Source organism: Sorex fumeus, unplaced genomic scaffold (assembly GCF_029834395.1).
Source record: "Sorex fumeus unplaced genomic scaffold, SorFum_2.1 ptg000037l, whole genome shotgun sequence".
Classification (NCBI taxonomy): Eukaryota; Metazoa; Chordata; class Mammalia; order Eulipotyphla; family Soricidae; genus Sorex; species Sorex fumeus.
Window position 1 is genome coordinate 10,926,216 of NW_026606094.1, and position 16,334 is coordinate 10,942,549.

The 16,334-nt window shown below is 41.1% G+C and overlaps 1 protein-coding gene across 1 annotated transcript in view; it reads left to right on the forward strand.

The window, feature by feature from the left end:
* The window catches only part of FAM3C (FAM3 metabolism regulating signaling molecule C), a 35,901-nt gene extending 25,297 nt beyond the window's left edge, over positions 1–10,604 (forward strand). The window contains exons 8-9 of the mRNA XM_056118043.1: positions 9,238–9,364; positions 10,473–10,604. Of these exons, the coding sequence (XP_055974018.1) occupies positions 9,238–9,364; positions 10,473–10,562 (217 nt within the window). The 3' untranslated portion in view covers positions 10,563–10,604. The remainder of the gene's footprint in view (positions 1–9,237; positions 9,365–10,472) is intronic.
* Positions 10,605–16,334: the final 5,730 nt, after the last annotated feature.

A 16,334-nucleotide genomic window follows, 5' to 3' on the forward strand; every position in this document is an offset into this window, starting at 1 on the left:
TGCATACAACTCTTAGAGCTACAGCTAATAGTTATTAAGTTTATTTTCCCTGAGAAAAATTTCTAAAATAGAACCAGAAAAATCCAACTTCCTGATTAATTTAAGAGGTAGGGCTTTTTCCTTGCACGAGGCCGGCCCAGCTAACCCAGGTTTGATTTCTCCGTCCCTTTTGGAGACCCCGGCAAGCTCCTGAGAGTATCTCGCCCGCACGGCAAAGCCTGGCAAGCTATCTGTGACATATTCGATATGCCAAACACATAACAGCAAGTCTCATAATGGAGACGTTACTGGTATCCGCTTGAGCAAATCGATGAACAACGGGAGGACAGTGCTACAGTGCTATATCTCTGTATATGTATCATTCTGTAAATGGTTGTGATCTTAGATTTCTAGACTCCTTTATATTGCAGTTGTAGTCCCTGATATTAAAAATCTTTGGTTACATTTTTCATGGCTGTCCAACCCTTCATCATATGGCCCCAACTTTTAAAAGCGGTTGTAAAATGTTAATACTCTAAATAACATTAAGTTAAACATCCTTTTACGCAAGTTATTTTCGTACATTTGTTTCTGTCCTTCTAGTAAATTCCAAGTAGTGGAGTTGTAAGAGGAAGTATGATCAATTTTAAGTTGTTTAAGTCTTTATTGGTTTTGGGGGCCACACCCCATAGTATTCAGGGGCTGCTTCTGGCTCTGTGCTTGTGACATTGTGACATGTTCCAAGGATTGCTCTGGGACTATGTGTGGAACTAGCCCTCTCACATGCAGAGCTCGTGCTCAGTCATTGAGAAGTCTCTTGGACCCCCCCCCCCCACCTTTTTTTGAAGGTTAGTAGATGATGTAGTTGTTTTGTTTTCAATCTTATGTATTGTAAAATCTAGATAATTACAGAAAAGAACAGAGAAGAAAAATTGCACTACATCTCATTATTCAAGGATAATTATTAACAGCATTTTAGTTTTCATCTCCAGATTTCTTAGTGCATACTTTTTTTCTTAAATATATAGAATAGCAGCACATCCAATTTTCCATACCTAGCAAAAATGCACTAAGTTAAAATTGTTGAATTACCTACCTTTTAGAGATATTTTTGATATTTTTAGAGATATTTTTGATTTTTTTTTATATTATTCCCCCAATCTACCTCTATAGCAGGCATTTTTCATCATTCTTTCCCCCCTCTCTTTCTTTTTTTCCTTTTGGGCACTATGGTTTGCAGTACAAGTACTGAAAGGTTATGTTTGTCACTTTACCTACTTTGAGCCCTCAGTTCTTTCCAGAGTGATCATTTCTGACTATGTTTGGTATAGTCGTCCCTTCTCTATCTTAGCTGCCCTCCCCCCCGACCACTACTTGAGGCAAGCTTCCAACCCGTTTTCCTGGACTTTGTTGCCACTGTCCTTGGGTATTAGTCTCATACTATGTTTTTTTATATTCCACAAATAACTGCAGTCATTCTATGTCTGGCTCTCTTCCTCTGACTCTTTCACTCAGCATAATATTCAACATGTCAATCCATTTATGTGCGAATTTCATGCCTTTATTTTTTCTGGTGGCTGCGTAGTATTCCATTGTGTAGATGTACCATAGTTTCTTTGTCCAGTCATCTGTTCTCAGGTACTTGGGTTGTTTCCAGATTCTGGCTATTGTGAATAGTGCTGCAACGAACATAGAAGTGCAGGTACTGGGCCCTCTTAGAATAACCAGACAACAGGTACCATCTTGGCACGTGTTCAACTGTGGAACATGGACAGCTGCTTCAGTCTTCAGTGGGACTGGAAACCCTGCTTGCTTCTCCTTGTACCTTATGGCCTTTCCCTGACAAGACCCACAGGGTTTTCCTTTATAAAAATATTTTTCTTTAGAGTATAAAACAAGCTTGCCTGTTCTCTCTGGAATAAGGAGTTGGTGTGCACATTCAGGAAAGCAGGACTTTGTTCTCTGTGACAGTTATTCTCTTATCCTCGTCCTGCCAAACGTGACACGCCCCTCATCAATGCTGTTAATTTTGGTTGAATCATTCGGGTTGGTCTCCCTCATAGCCTTTCTCAAAGTTTGTTCTGATTGAACCCTAACTCTTAAAAGCTATAATGGATCATTAAACTCAGGGGTGAGGTGAGGTAGCACCTTGTATTTTGCCTTAAGAGTAAAAGCTCAATGCTGATTTTTAACTAGTATGCCCCTCCCCCCTTTTAATACCCTTTGCATAAGAAAATTTGGGGTTAGTGGAGATAACTCAGAGAATTGAGCACATGTTTTACATGTAGAAAGCTGGAATTCAATCCCCTGATACTACATGTGTTTAATGCTATCAGAATTTCTCTTTAGGTTTTCTCTTTTCTAGACTCAGTAGCAGGACTTACTTGGAGTTTTTGGTTTTGTTTTTCCACTGAGATAGCATTCATTTACATACAATCACAAGTGTTTTCATAGTCTTATTTCACCTCTCCTCAGAAGCGTATCTCACCACACAGCTCCCCCTTCCAAAGCACTAACATGCCCCCTCCACAATCCATTAGAGCCCCTTACCCATTTGCCCTCTGCTGTTGCCTCTCCAATATCCACAGAATAGCTTGGCTCTTTTACCTTCTATATTGCTATGTTTCTTGCTTGTTTTATCCTCCTGGTTGATTATTGTCTCTCTTGCCCCAAAATAGAACGTTGTGTTCCATACGCCTGTGGTCTGGCCCAGTACAGGGTATCACAGCCCAGTGAGCTCGCCATGTTTTGGAGATTAAATTTCTTTGAATATTCATGCAGGCTAGTATTGCACTCGTTTTCTTTAAGCAGTCATATCACATTTTTTGGCTCATGAATTTTGGGTCAACTTTAATACTCAGATCTTTTCATTTGATCTCCAACTTCATTTTATTATTGTTTCTCAACCCAGTGCCAAGTCAGGTCTTTCTCCCCATTCAGAACTTGGTTTTGTTTCTTCTAAATCAAGGACTTTATGTTCATTTATCCTTGTTAAATTCAATTCTGCTGATTTTGGCCCACTTGGCTTTGATCCTGACATTTGTCCTGAGATTTTCATGATCCAGGATTTGTACTCTCCCCAAAGTTGTTCTTATGTCTAAATCTAAGTCATTGATAAAAATATTTTCTAAGGGCAGGACGCCACCCTACCAAAGGCTCCTCCAAGGAATTTATTTATTAATCCAGTACAGGGACTACTTTGCAGACCATTGCCAATAGATCCTAATCGGCATACCATCCTACTATTGTTCTATTATTTTACTCATAGGGTCTGTTTTCTGAAACTATCATATGCTCACTTGAAATTCATGGTCTGTGCTAATTAAAGTATCCCGATCTATGCCTCAAGACCTCTTCAAAGGCTGAAATTGCTGAGATAAACTTAGCTAGGCTTTATTTTTCCTTCCTTCCCACTGTTATTTCTTCTTTCCTTATTACTGTTTTTATTTATTTATTTTTTAATACTCACAGACTATTTCCTGCTTGTAATCCGTCTAGAAATTTGTTAGGAATTCATTATATTGAACGTTGTTTCTAAAATTGTCTTGGCTTCTTTTGAAATATGGAGCATTGAGCTTTTAATGTCATTAATATCTCCATTTTCCATGGTGCTTCTAAGGTAACTGATACCACCTTAAAGATTACATTAACAAGTTTCTTTAGAATTTAAGTATGTGACAGGTATGGGCCTGGAGGCTTAAGTGTACTTTAAAGCACTTTATAGATGTTCATGAACCACTATTCCCTATTTATGTTGATCAAAGAGTGCTTGCCTCCCAAGGAAAAAACAGTTGTGCTTTGATCCCTTGTTATTATATCATTCTCCACAAACAGTAGGTTCCTTTGTAGCAAAAGTTCTTTCTGTGGTCTTTAAGAGTTTTATGAGCCTCATCTGAATCTCATGCACTGCTCTAAAGTAGCACTAAAAGTCTTGTCATTGGCACTGATTGACCTTATATGCATGTGTCCTTTTTTTTTTTTTGCTTGTGTCCTTTTTTAAGTTTTAGCCTATCACAGAGTACAAGTCATAGAACCCTGATTTTGAAACTCCTCCCCTTTTTTCCTGGACACTAAGCACTTAGGTGGTTAGCATTGTGGTCTTTCCTTGCTTGTTTTCAATTTGGTGTTTCTGTTCCGAACTCTCTCTCTCTCTCTCTCTCTCTCTCTCTCATTCTCTAAAATCTAGGCTGCATAGCTACATAGTCACGCCTGCACACACTCTCTTCTCTCTCACCCCCTCACTTTTTTGTTGCTTTGGGGTCCTCACTTGACTGTGCAAAGGGCATACTCCTGGCTCTGTTCTTTTTTCTTTCATTCCCCTCCACCCAAATTTTATTTTATTATAATAAAGGTGTTCACAGTAATTTACCATATTCAGTATTCCAACACCAATCCCACCTCCGTAGCACCTTCCCACCGCCTTTACTTACCCTCCCCATCACCCAAGAAGCCTGGCATGTGAAGTTGAGTATAAAAACTTGAGCGGCCGCATGCTCCAGGGATTCTGAGATTTTGGATAGGGTGATACATCTTGTGGCTCTCTTGCAAGATTTATTTGTCAGTCTCTGGATCAAGACTGTTAATGAGTTTAAATGCGCTGGAGGTGGTTCATGGGTGTGGCCACCAGGCTCCGGGAAGACAGTTATACAGGTGGAGGTCACCCACTCCCGACTCCACAGAAGCCTGTGAGGGTCACAAAAGCCCCAGACCTGGACTTCTTAGCAGATTCATTATCACACGTGAGGAAATACACTCGCCTGGTTCTGCTCTAGGCGGTCACTCCTGGTGGGCTTCAGGGAACCACACGAGGTGCCAGGGATTGAACTCAGGTCAACTGCAGTCAAAGTAAAAACCTTACCCACGGTACTATCTCTCTGGCATCCTGCTGTCTCCTATTCTTCAAGTTTCTGTAGAAATAGGGTGATTTTACTTCCGAAGTTTTTGCTATCTTGTCTTCCCAGCTGGCTCCACTTTTTAAAAAATTAGAATTGAGTTCAGAACATCATCACCCTCCATGTTCCCTGTTGGGTTTGATTGTGCAGCTGTAAGGTAATCAGGTGCTATTCTACCAGCAAAGCTAGGTGCCCGGCAGACTCCCATCTCCTGTTTCATCTCCTCTATTTTCACCCCAATTTCCTCTGTGCAGCATTAGGATCTGTTCTAGGAAAACTTGTTTGTAACAGGATAATATTTTTTTTTTTCATTTTAAGCAGAAATCTTAACTGAAATCATTTATCAAATCCAAAATTTTCCCAATTTGACTAAGACCTCAAACTATATCTTAGAAACTCATGGTGGGTTTGTATGGAATCTAAAGCTTACCTCTAAACTCTATAAACACATTAGCCACTTAGACTTATAGAGACAGCAACATATTTAACTTCGTTGAAAATCATGGCTTTGTGGCATAACTTTCAGCTTTGTTTTTGTATTATGAAGTTTTTTTTTTATAGACGCTATCAAAGAGGAAATAGGTCCTTCCTGCCCCGAACTCCTCATAGGCAATTCTGAAAACGTTAGTAGTCATTTAAAAAGTTAACTTGGACTAGAGAAATAATATACTATAAGGCTAAAGGTGCTTGTGTTTTATATGGCTTTCATATGGTTTAATCCCTGATACCACAAATGATCCCCAAGTACCACCAAAATTGACCCCTGAGCCCAGAGCCAGGAGTAGCCCCTTATCACTGCCAAATGAGGGTCTCCAAATACAATATACATTTCAAAATTAACTTGTTTTAAAAACTAGTTGGTTGATGGTAGGGATGCTAAGACACCCTCCAGGTTTGATTCACTCTACAGCTTACTGGACTGAGCACAGTAGATGATACTCATTCAGGGCTATTGCAGCTGGTCTGTTTTACTGGTCTGTCAGTAAATACAAGTATACTAACGAAAGGGAAGTGGAGCAAAGCTGGGAGAAAACAGGGCCAGGTTTCCAAGAGTCACACTGAAGTGCTTTCCATTAGGGTGACTTATTAGAGACTCACTTCCTGCGAACAGTTTACTGAGACTGGGCATGTGGCTATCCGGTCCCCAGACAGGAGGTGGGTGCTGTGTATAAGCTGCGTTGGATTAATATATCGCTTAGGCCCAGTCACCATGGTTTCAGATTTGGGAAAGAAGAGTCCTCCCAAAAATCAAAGTTTCTAGGCACCATCGCCCGAGACTGCTTTGCTTGCACAGGCCTAACGGTGTTCTCATGGATGAGTAAAGAAGAGATGAACAGGTTCAAAAAATGGGAAGCTGAATTTTCGAAGTACTTACAGATCTCAGGCTAAATTGCTTTGATTTGTTTATACAGATCAAAATGATCACTTGTAATTTTCAGAAGTGCAGCAATCCAAGTGTTCTTCCAGATAATTCTTCAGAAAGATTTTAGGGCCCCGAGTGCCCAGGGCATACCTGGGCTTGCTCCCTGTTATCCCATATTGTCCCCGAGTCCCACCAGGAGTACAGAGCCAAGAGTAAACCCTGAGCCCTGCCATGTGTGCCCCCACCCCACCCCCTAAACAGAAAAATCCTAGAAGGATTTTACATGCTTTTAAAAAAAGGGTACACATTACAGTCCTTTGGGACTGGGGCTCTTCCTAGTGATACTTGGCTCAGGATTACTCAGGAGCCCCCAGGGCTACATTCACTGGGGCTAAGCAGAGTGGTGGCAGTGTCCTTCATTGCCAGGGTTTGAATTTAGGGCTTCCCCCATGCCAGGCAGGCTCTTTCATCATTTGGGCTATCCTCTGGCCCCTTTATATACTTTCTCACAGGGGAGCCAATCCTCCATTTGAACAACTACTCAGTTTCTGACCTTTTTTTTGTCTCCTAAAGCAGTCCCTTGGCACTTGCCAGTTTAGTGTTCGCCTCTTTCTAAGCAACTTTAAAAGCCTGTGAAGTACCTTTTTTGTAATTTTCTGGGAGGAACATTAGAATCCAGGCTCAAGATTCTCTGCAGGAGGTTGTCACCACGCTGCCAGGCAACCCCCCCCCCCCCCCCACCACCGCCCGTTCATTTCAGTGCTGTTGATTCTTGTTACAACAGCGACACCTCCCTTATGGTGCCTTGAAAGCTGCTGAAAAAGTAGCCAGAACTCAGAGTTTTTGGGTAAGTGCGTGGGTGGAATTTCACTGACTTCCTGGTCCCGTGGCATCTCAAGACAGCATAGAAACAGGAATATAGGGTTTGGGTAGTACTTTGAGAGGATGTCCCCCTGATACAAAATCTGCTTATCAAGGGAGTAGACAGGCTGAAGCTCATTCATCTCAGGACAGGAACAGAAAACACGGCAGCAGGTGATCTTTGGGAAGAAAGCTGCAAGCATGTACACGGGGGAGCCGTGTGAGGGTCTCAAAATCTTCAGGAAAGTTCAGGCCCGCTCTTAAGCTCAGGCCCGCTCTTTCTTCGGCATTGCAGTACCCTTCTATTCATTTCCTATTTTGTTCAGTTAACAGATGCATCCCTTTATATAGATTAGAGTCACTGTGTCCAGACTTTAGCTGATTTCTTTATCAATTCCAGTGACTTCCTCCAGGCAGAGAACCCAGGATATGGGGAGCACTTCATTGCCCCTTGGGTGTGGACTGCCTTTGTTGGAAAGTGTGATGTTTCATATAGTTTTTCCCCTTTAAAGAAAGTTTTGTTACTGTGTTTCAATACACAATACCCTGTTTATCCACCAGTTAATTAAGAGAATTGGTTTCCTTAGTTTTTGTTTTGACTAATACAGGCCTATATCTCAGAAATAAAATTCAGGTCCAGTTCCACACTGCCAAAATAAAGTGAATATTGCCATAAATTAGTTGCATGCAGTTTTTTGGTATCCCAGTGTATGTTATGTATTTTATATATTTGCATAGATATATTTAGATAAATATTATACACACATACGTTGTGTTTACCTCATACGACAGACTCTTAAGTGCAATAGCATTAAGGCTGAAAATCAGTGCATACCCCTTAATTATATGGCACAGAACCACAAAATGAGCTCATGCCATATGGGGAAAATGGCTCTGATAGAGAAGTATTCATTGGTGACGGCCACAAACCTTCAATTTTGTTTTTTAAAAAAACAAATACAAGCTGAACTCCACAATTTCTGAAAAACACAAAGTGTAATAAACAAGGTCTGTCTAGCCATTAAAGGGAAGTTAGTGATTCTCTGTGAGATAAATCAGGCTGACCTTCCTGCCACTGCAACTAGTGATCCTTCAGCCACTTGGAAATGTCAACCATATCCTGCCTCAGATGCTAGCAGCAATGTTCTGCTCAACTTCCCCTTTAAATGTCCCTCTCTAGGTGACATTTAGGGTTGACTGTCAGGTACCTCCCCGGGTGGCTCCTAATGATCCTTTTGTTCTTTCCATCTTTCCATCTCCGCAGCTAGCCTGTCGTGCTGTGCCGCTTCCCTCTGAGACGGGGAGACTGAGGCCCACTGCACTGGGACAGTAACCCCCACCCAATTCCTTAATGGCATTTCTCGTAGTCCATCTGGGAGTCGCCTTTGCCGAGACCTTGCTTCCACGGGCAGGTGCTTTCACTGCTCTGTGGTTAATCTTTGCTCTCTGGTTGGCTTTTTTGGGCAGTTATTGCTGAGGCGCATTTGTATCCTCATTTTCAAAGTTATTTTCTTTTCACTTGAAGCAGTCTTCATGATCGATCTTGATTTTCATTGAATGTGACTTCTAAAGGGCCCAGGGGATACGCAAAGTGATTTTTAATTTTGCTAATTTTCCTCGGGTGTCTAAGACCCTGGATTGGCCTGGAGTGACATTTGCTAACTGCAGTTCCCCTTATTCGATGTCACTGTCAAGGAAAGAGAATGTGGTAGATTGTGGTGTAACACAACCACAAAGTTCTTATGAATAGAATAAACTTAATCACTAGGTTTTATGTATTTTATGCCTAAAATGTTCAAACAGTAGGACTGTTGCTCTGGGGAAAAGAAAAAAAAATGTTTCAACCTTTAAAAAATTCACTTTTTATTTTTCTGGGTCATACCTAGTGATGCACACTCCTGGCTCTACACTCAGGAGTTACTCCTAATGGTGCTCAGAGAATCATACGGGATGCTGGGAATCGAACCCAGGTTAGCCTCGTGCAAGGCAAACACCCTACCCGCTGTACAGTCACTCCAGCTCCAAAAGTTCTTTTGCTTAAGCTGACATTTTCTCATCAGACTATGTGTTAAATAGTCCCAGTGAATCAGGACCACTTAGATAAGAGCACTGCTCATTATTTACTCTCTCTCCCTCTGTCAGACTCAATGATGAGGCTCGGCAACTCATTGCTGAACTGGGGAGTACGTCTATAACTAACCTCGGATTCCGAGACAACTGGGTCTTCTGCGGTGGGAAAGGCATCAAGACCAAAAGCCCTTTTGAACAGGTTAGTATCTTAGCTTGTCACAGTTTAGAGACAAGCAAATGGTGTATACAGATTTCCAATCACAGTTATTTTATACTTGGAGAAAAAGAGCAGTAAATATGTTTATATGTTTTAGTAAGTGCTTGGGAATCAATTCTGTGAAATGCCCCTGACACAGTTTTAATTTCAAAATTTCAAAATTTTAATTTTAGATCATAAGTTTCTATGTGAGAATTCTTTTTTTCCTGCATAAAAGTACGTTCTCTTACATCCTTTAAATTGTGATTTTTTTTTTTGGAGATTTTAATTTTGCTTTTTAAAGTATAATAAAGTATATAAATACTTCAGAACTGAAAAATAAGCTTTATTTATTTTCTTCCACTGAAGGAGTTTTGGAAGCATGGACTGGATGTGATATGTCCTTTTAGCTATTACTTGAATTTCTCCCACTACCCACCAGACAGTGGGTAGGGTGTTTGCCTTGCACACGGCCGACCTGGATTTGATTCCTACTAGGCGTTTGCCTTGCAAGAGGCCAACATGGCCAACCAGAGTTTGATTCTTCCACCCCTCTTGGAGAGCCTGGCAAGCTACCCATGGCATATTGGATATGCCAGACACAGTAACAATTGTCATAATGGAGACGTTATTGGGCCCGCTCAAGCAAATCGATGAACAATGGGAGGATAGTGACAGTGACAGTTCCCTCTCGGAGAGCCCCGCAAGCTACCGAGAGTATCCTGCCCACACGATAGATGCTGGGAATCGAACCCAGGTTAGCCTCGTGTAAGGCAAACACCTACCCTCTGTACAGTCACTCCAGCCCCAAAAGTTCATTCCCTGTGGCGTATTCAGTATGCCAGAAGCAGTAACAACAAGTCTCACAATGGAGACGTTACTGGTACCCACTTGAGCAAATTCATGAACACCGGGAGGACAGTGCTACACAGTGCTACCCACCAGGCCCAAGGATAGCCCATTAATGTCCTGTGCAGTCATTTAGATGAACGCACTGCTGACATCACATACACATCACGTAAGGCTGGAATGAGTGCTAAAAGGGTGCCGTTGCAAATAAGTAGTTCATAAACGTTTTTACCAATCATGTACTGTTAATGTGTTCCCACAGCACATAAAGAACAATAAGGACACCAACAAATATGAAGGATGGCCTGAAGTTGTTGAGATGGAAGGATGCATCCCCCAGAAGCAAGACTAATGTGAAGAAAATGGAAGGATCTGCACTTTGCTCACAGAGAAACTGTGTAAATATTTTAAGAGCATGCAGCCATCTCGTTGTGTGCACGAGCATTATCTCTTTTGATATAAGGATTATTTATTGCTAACGTAAATAGATATCTTTGTAAATAGGTGTTAAAATGAGCAAATCACCAAACCTCATCTAAGAACATTTCCCTGTTACTGCCAGGTTTAGACTACAATAGTAAATGACGCAATTCTAAAAGCATACTCCATGTATACTGAACAGATGGTGAAAATGAATGGATATGTATGCGGGTCGCTGTGAAAATCTATGTGGAATAATTGTGGGCTGTAGGGAGGAAATTTTGTTTTATATATTGCTTTTTGAATGATAGTGTCTTTGAAATTAAAGAGATAACTTGATAGTTGTGTATGTAATGTTCCGTTGCTATCTTGACTTCTTTGTACATCTTTTCTTAGCCTTCTCTTCCCTGACAAGGAAACTAAGGAATAAAATGATGTGGACACAAAACAGAAGTGAAAAGCACAATGTAATTATTTAGTTAATGTACACAGTAAATATGTAAGATTGGATGGCATTCAGGATATACCATGTGGGTTTTGTGTTAGCAATATGAATGACTTGATTTTGTGTAAACTATTTTAGATTCCAGGCTAGCAGTGAAAATGCCAGAGAACTAGGGGACCAGGCCAGCCCTCTGCTACAGCCTAATCACATCAACCAGGACAGCTGTGTCAGTAGATGTTGTACTGGCATATATTGTCTTTACTTAGATGTTGGCAGCAGTGACCAGGTCAGGCTTTATGTCACAGGGTCACAGTGATTTTGACCTGAAAGCAAGAAATTCGATATTTGTCTGGCATCAGAACACCAACAGCAGTTTTGGTTTGGGGTTTGACAATATAAAGACAGATTTAGAAAAATATGTTAATTACTGAGTGGACTGATAGCATTTAAAAAGTAAATATATTTCTTCTATTTGGCTCAGAATAATTTTGTACCCAATTCTACATAAAAGCATAGGAGACCTAACATTTTTTGTTAACTTCAAATGTTCCCTGAATGATGTGAGGTTATTTTGGCTCTTTTGGTGCATTAGATACCTGTTGTGTCTGATGCATCTTAAACAAACTAGTTTATTAAATACACTCATTTACAATAAAAGAAAACACTTAAACTTTGAATCTAAGTTTTTAGATGGCTTGTGTAAAAAACCTGAAAGCAGTGTTTCTTAATTTGTTGTAAACCAAGTCGGAAGCTATTCTGGTATTTCTTAAATATTAACAGACTTTGTGGTACTATTTCTTCCCTCAGAGTGAATGTGATTCAAGAATAATGCTCCTTACATGTTTAAACAATTTTTGTAAGCCTTATATTTTTGGTAATTTTATGCTAAATCACATCATGTGTATTTTGACATTTTGAATTTTTCCCTTAATTCTGTGATTTCATTTCTAGGATTTACAAAATAATTCAGTGTTTTTGAAATTGCAATGTGGGAGAGAGGTGTATTACCTGGAAAAATAATATACCTATTTAACTTCATCTTAAGATTTGTTAAGTATTTATTGTGTTGCTTAAAATGAAAAATTTAAGTCATTCCTGTGGCTAACACACTAATATACTTAGGATATTCCTGAATATGTAGAGAATTAAAGTATCACAAGGAAGGAAATCTCTTTTCATAAAAAGACTATAAAGGTGCATAAAAGTTTTTTTTTAAATGAACAGAAATGACTCTGTAATTGTTTCATTGCAATTTATTTTTGTTTCAGTTCTATCTCGTATAGATTGTGCCAACTTTGAAAGCAATAATTTTACTATATTTTATTTTACAATCTTTTAAAAATCAGGATTATAAATGAAACAATGCTCATATAATGTTAAGAATTTTCTTTATTAAAATCAGAAATATGGTACCTTAATAGTTGTTCAAGGACTTATGAATGTATACTTTTAATTTGCAATTTAGATGCTTTCCCAGAAAAAGTAAATTATGATGTGCCTGTTAAAGCAACAGCAGAAAAATAGATAGTGTTTGAGTAATTTTAAAAATGAAAAGTAAGATCTTTATATTCCTGACTTAAATTTGATTAAAGCAAAATTTACGTTATTCTTGATATTTTATGTATCTGTTTTGAAAGGAATCAGCTAATATTATTTTACGCCAGCGGAAGCGTAATGTGTGGGACTTTCTGGTTTTCATTTTTATTTATTTATTTATTTATTTTTGGTGTTTTGGGCACATTATTTAGGAACATTTAGAGTGCAAGAGATTCAACCCAGGTCAGTCGCATACATGGCAAGATCCCTAACCACTGTACTGAGATTTTCTATTTTTAAAGTTTATGGAAATCAGCCAAGAGATGGTACTCAAATGGATAGGGGAGGTGAGGTGCATGTATGGGCAGGACTGAGCTCAGTTGCCAGCACTGCCTGCCTCCACATTGAGTGTGACCTTGGTCACTTCCACCGTACCCTGAGTTATTCAGAGCCAGCATGAACGCCAAACCTTCAGACCCATAACAGCAGGAGTGATCCCCACAGCCCCTCAGAGCATCCCCGAGAATGGTCCCTATTTTTAAAAAAAATAGTGTCATAGGAATTGTAATTTGACCTCTCTACAAAAAGATAGTTTTATTCAAACTGGTCGACAAGTCTCATTCTTTTTTTTTTCTTTTTGGGTCACACCCGGTGATGCACAGGGGTTACTCCTAGCTCTGCACTCAGGAGTAACCCCTGGCGGTGCTCAGGGGAACATATGGGATGCTGGGAATCGAACCCGGATCGGCCACATGCAAGTAAAATACCTTACCCGCTGTGCTATTGCTCCAGCCCTCCTCATTCTTTTTTTTTTAATAGTGAGACATCATGAGTTGCAGACTTAAACATTTTTGTGGCCCCCCTCATTCTTAAGTGAAAGAATAGAAAATATTCTGTGAGTTAGAGCAGTAAGTGGAAACATGTTTAGAAATGTTTTGAAACGCTGCTCACACCAATCTGTGAAAAGATGTGCTTTCAAACTGTTCCAGGTAGGCTGGAGCAGCAGGCAGTACATGGAAATTAAGAAGTGAAGAAGAGAGGTTTGATCTTACCTTCTCATCCTTTATTTTTAATAATTGATTTTTTATTATGGCACCATGATTTACACGCAGTTGAGTTTCATTTATACAATGTTCCAACACCAGTTCCGTCATCACTTTACTGTCTACTTTACCCCAGCAAGATATCTTACCTTTTCTGCCTCATCTCTCAAGAATGATTTCGCTCTGGGGCTGGAGCAATAGCACAGTGGGTAGGGCATTTGCCTTGCACGCAGCCAACCCGGATTTGGTTCTCAGCATCCCATATGGTCCCCTGAGCACCACCAAGAGTAATTCCTGAGTGCATGAGCCAGGAGTAACCCCTGTGCAATGCCAGGTGTGACCCAAAAAGCATGCGCGCGTGCGCACACACACACACACACACACACACATACACACACGAATGATTTAGCTCTTCCTTACCAGTATGGCTTTTCAGCCATATACTCGGTTTCGGGTTAGTGTATTCAAAAGGCTAAGCCCCGTTCCCCTCAAAGATCCCTCCATTTAACCAGGCCGTATCCTCTGCAGTTGCTTGTCTTCTTCCAGTGGCCTCACCCACTTTCTTCAGGTGTGTTCGGCTCACAACCGAAGAGAGCAAACAGACTGGCCGGGCTCAGATGTATCAGCTCCCTCCTATGCTGCTGGAAAGAGGATGGCAGTACACAGAAAGCCCTTCTGGGACGCTTGGAGGACTTTCATCCATCAAAACTCTTCTCCTGCTGTTCCACAGCTGCCAGGAAGCTCTACTGAGAAAATACTTTGAACCCCAGGTCGTCTCTTACGGGAGTGTCCACAGAGGGAAAGTCTGGCCAGTGTTGTGGGTGGAGACAGAAGTTTTTCTTGGGTTTGTTCCATGGGCACTTCAGAGACAAGCTCAGCACAGGACCGTCCGTCTTTCCAGGACAGCTAGTCGACAGGTACAAGATGCTGCCAATACTGCACTCACTGTTCAGCTGCACATAAATTTTCTCCAGCCCTGGCATGCAGCAAACAGAACAAACTGGGATTTTTTTAAATGGCAGGCTTTTTTATTAGAGACTCTTAATTTGCGAATCTCTGGGGTCCTGATACTGGGTTCAGTCAACTCATTTGCTAGATAAAAAGGGCTTAAGCATTAGGAGACATAGTAGCACAGTGGCCTCTGTCTCAGTTGGGAATAGGAGGACCTTGAGAAAATTTGCATTGTCACCTGTAAAGCAGATGCCGCAGGCCATGTGATGTGCTGACCTGGCAGACCCTTAGGAGGTACAACTGCTCTTCCTTTTCTGTTGACTGTTTCCTGCAGGCTAGTCAGGTATTATGATTATGATGATTATTATTAATTTTTTATAATGTAGGAGGGAGCACTGCTATTTATTCAGCCATTGATTTAGCTGATTGAATTAGGCATGAACTCCACTTTTTTACTTTTTGGCTAGTCAGATTTTAGCCCCAGAGATAAATCTAATAAATCAGCCTCTACCTTTTCAGTTCCATAATACTGTGATTCTGTGATGTAGATGTTTTTGACCACACCATCTTCCCCAGAACTGGAGATGTCTGGGTCATGATGGGGACACTATTCACAAATGGGGTTAGAGCTTTAAAAGGAGGGACCTCAGAGGGGTCAGTGTCCCATCTGCTCTGTGAGGACACCAGCAGACCAGAGAAGCTACTCTTCAGCCTCCGGAACAAAGGAGCAATTCCTGGTGTTTCCCAAAGTAGACGGTACAACGGGAGGTTCTGGAACGAAGCGGTGGAGGCGGAGATATCACAGCTTCAGGTGCAACTGAAGCACACTTTCTGTTCGCTCCAAGAGGGGAGTTTTCCGTGGGCACACTGAGTGTTCTTTTCTCCTTCTGGTCTGGAAATAGAGCTGTAGACCAATCACGTGTGAGAACTTTTGGTCTGTACTGTTAGTATGACTCAGCCCAAATGGACCGGGACACAAAGCCAAAAGAAAAACCATTAAAATGACCAGGGCAGCCCGGTCATGGGAGAGGATGCAGCTCTTCACCAGAGGTTCTTTACTTCCAAGACAATGACCCGTTCCTACTACACTTCCGATTTCTCATTTATGCCTGATGTATAAAATCCTAGTGCCACTTTTTCTCATTTATATGCCTTTCAGATGCAAACTCAAACTCCTGTGTCTCCAGGCAGCTAGCAATTTAAAGGAAGACCATCCTGATAAGGGTTGTACCTGCTGGCCAGTGCTGGCCAGTGACATTTGACTGTGGGGTGTGGGGGAGGCTCAGAGGTGAAACTCCCAGTTCTAGGATCCTAGAACAGGAGACTTGAATCTCCATTCCTAGTAAGCTCCCACCCACCCACCCAGCCCCTCAGTAGGCACCCTGTCCCATCCATCCATCACTGCTTGCCCCGGTACCTCTGTAAGAGGACTTGCGCAAGGTTGGAATCTCAAGAGGGAAAATACTGACTGTTTCAGTTTTTCATATTTCTGAAATAAGCCTTTCCATCCTGGGTAAATTCAGCCATTGAACTGTATCTATTTGACTTAGACACACATTTCCCACCACGTATTATGCATCCCCAAAGCCTGCTTGCCTGCCATGCTGGTGCTGGTACCACGGCTTTGCTTGTAGTGTGATGAAACAAACAAGCTCAGTGCCCTTGACTTTCCTGCCAAAGCATCTTCTGCAGCACCAGGGGAAGAAAATGGACAGTTTGGAAATGGACT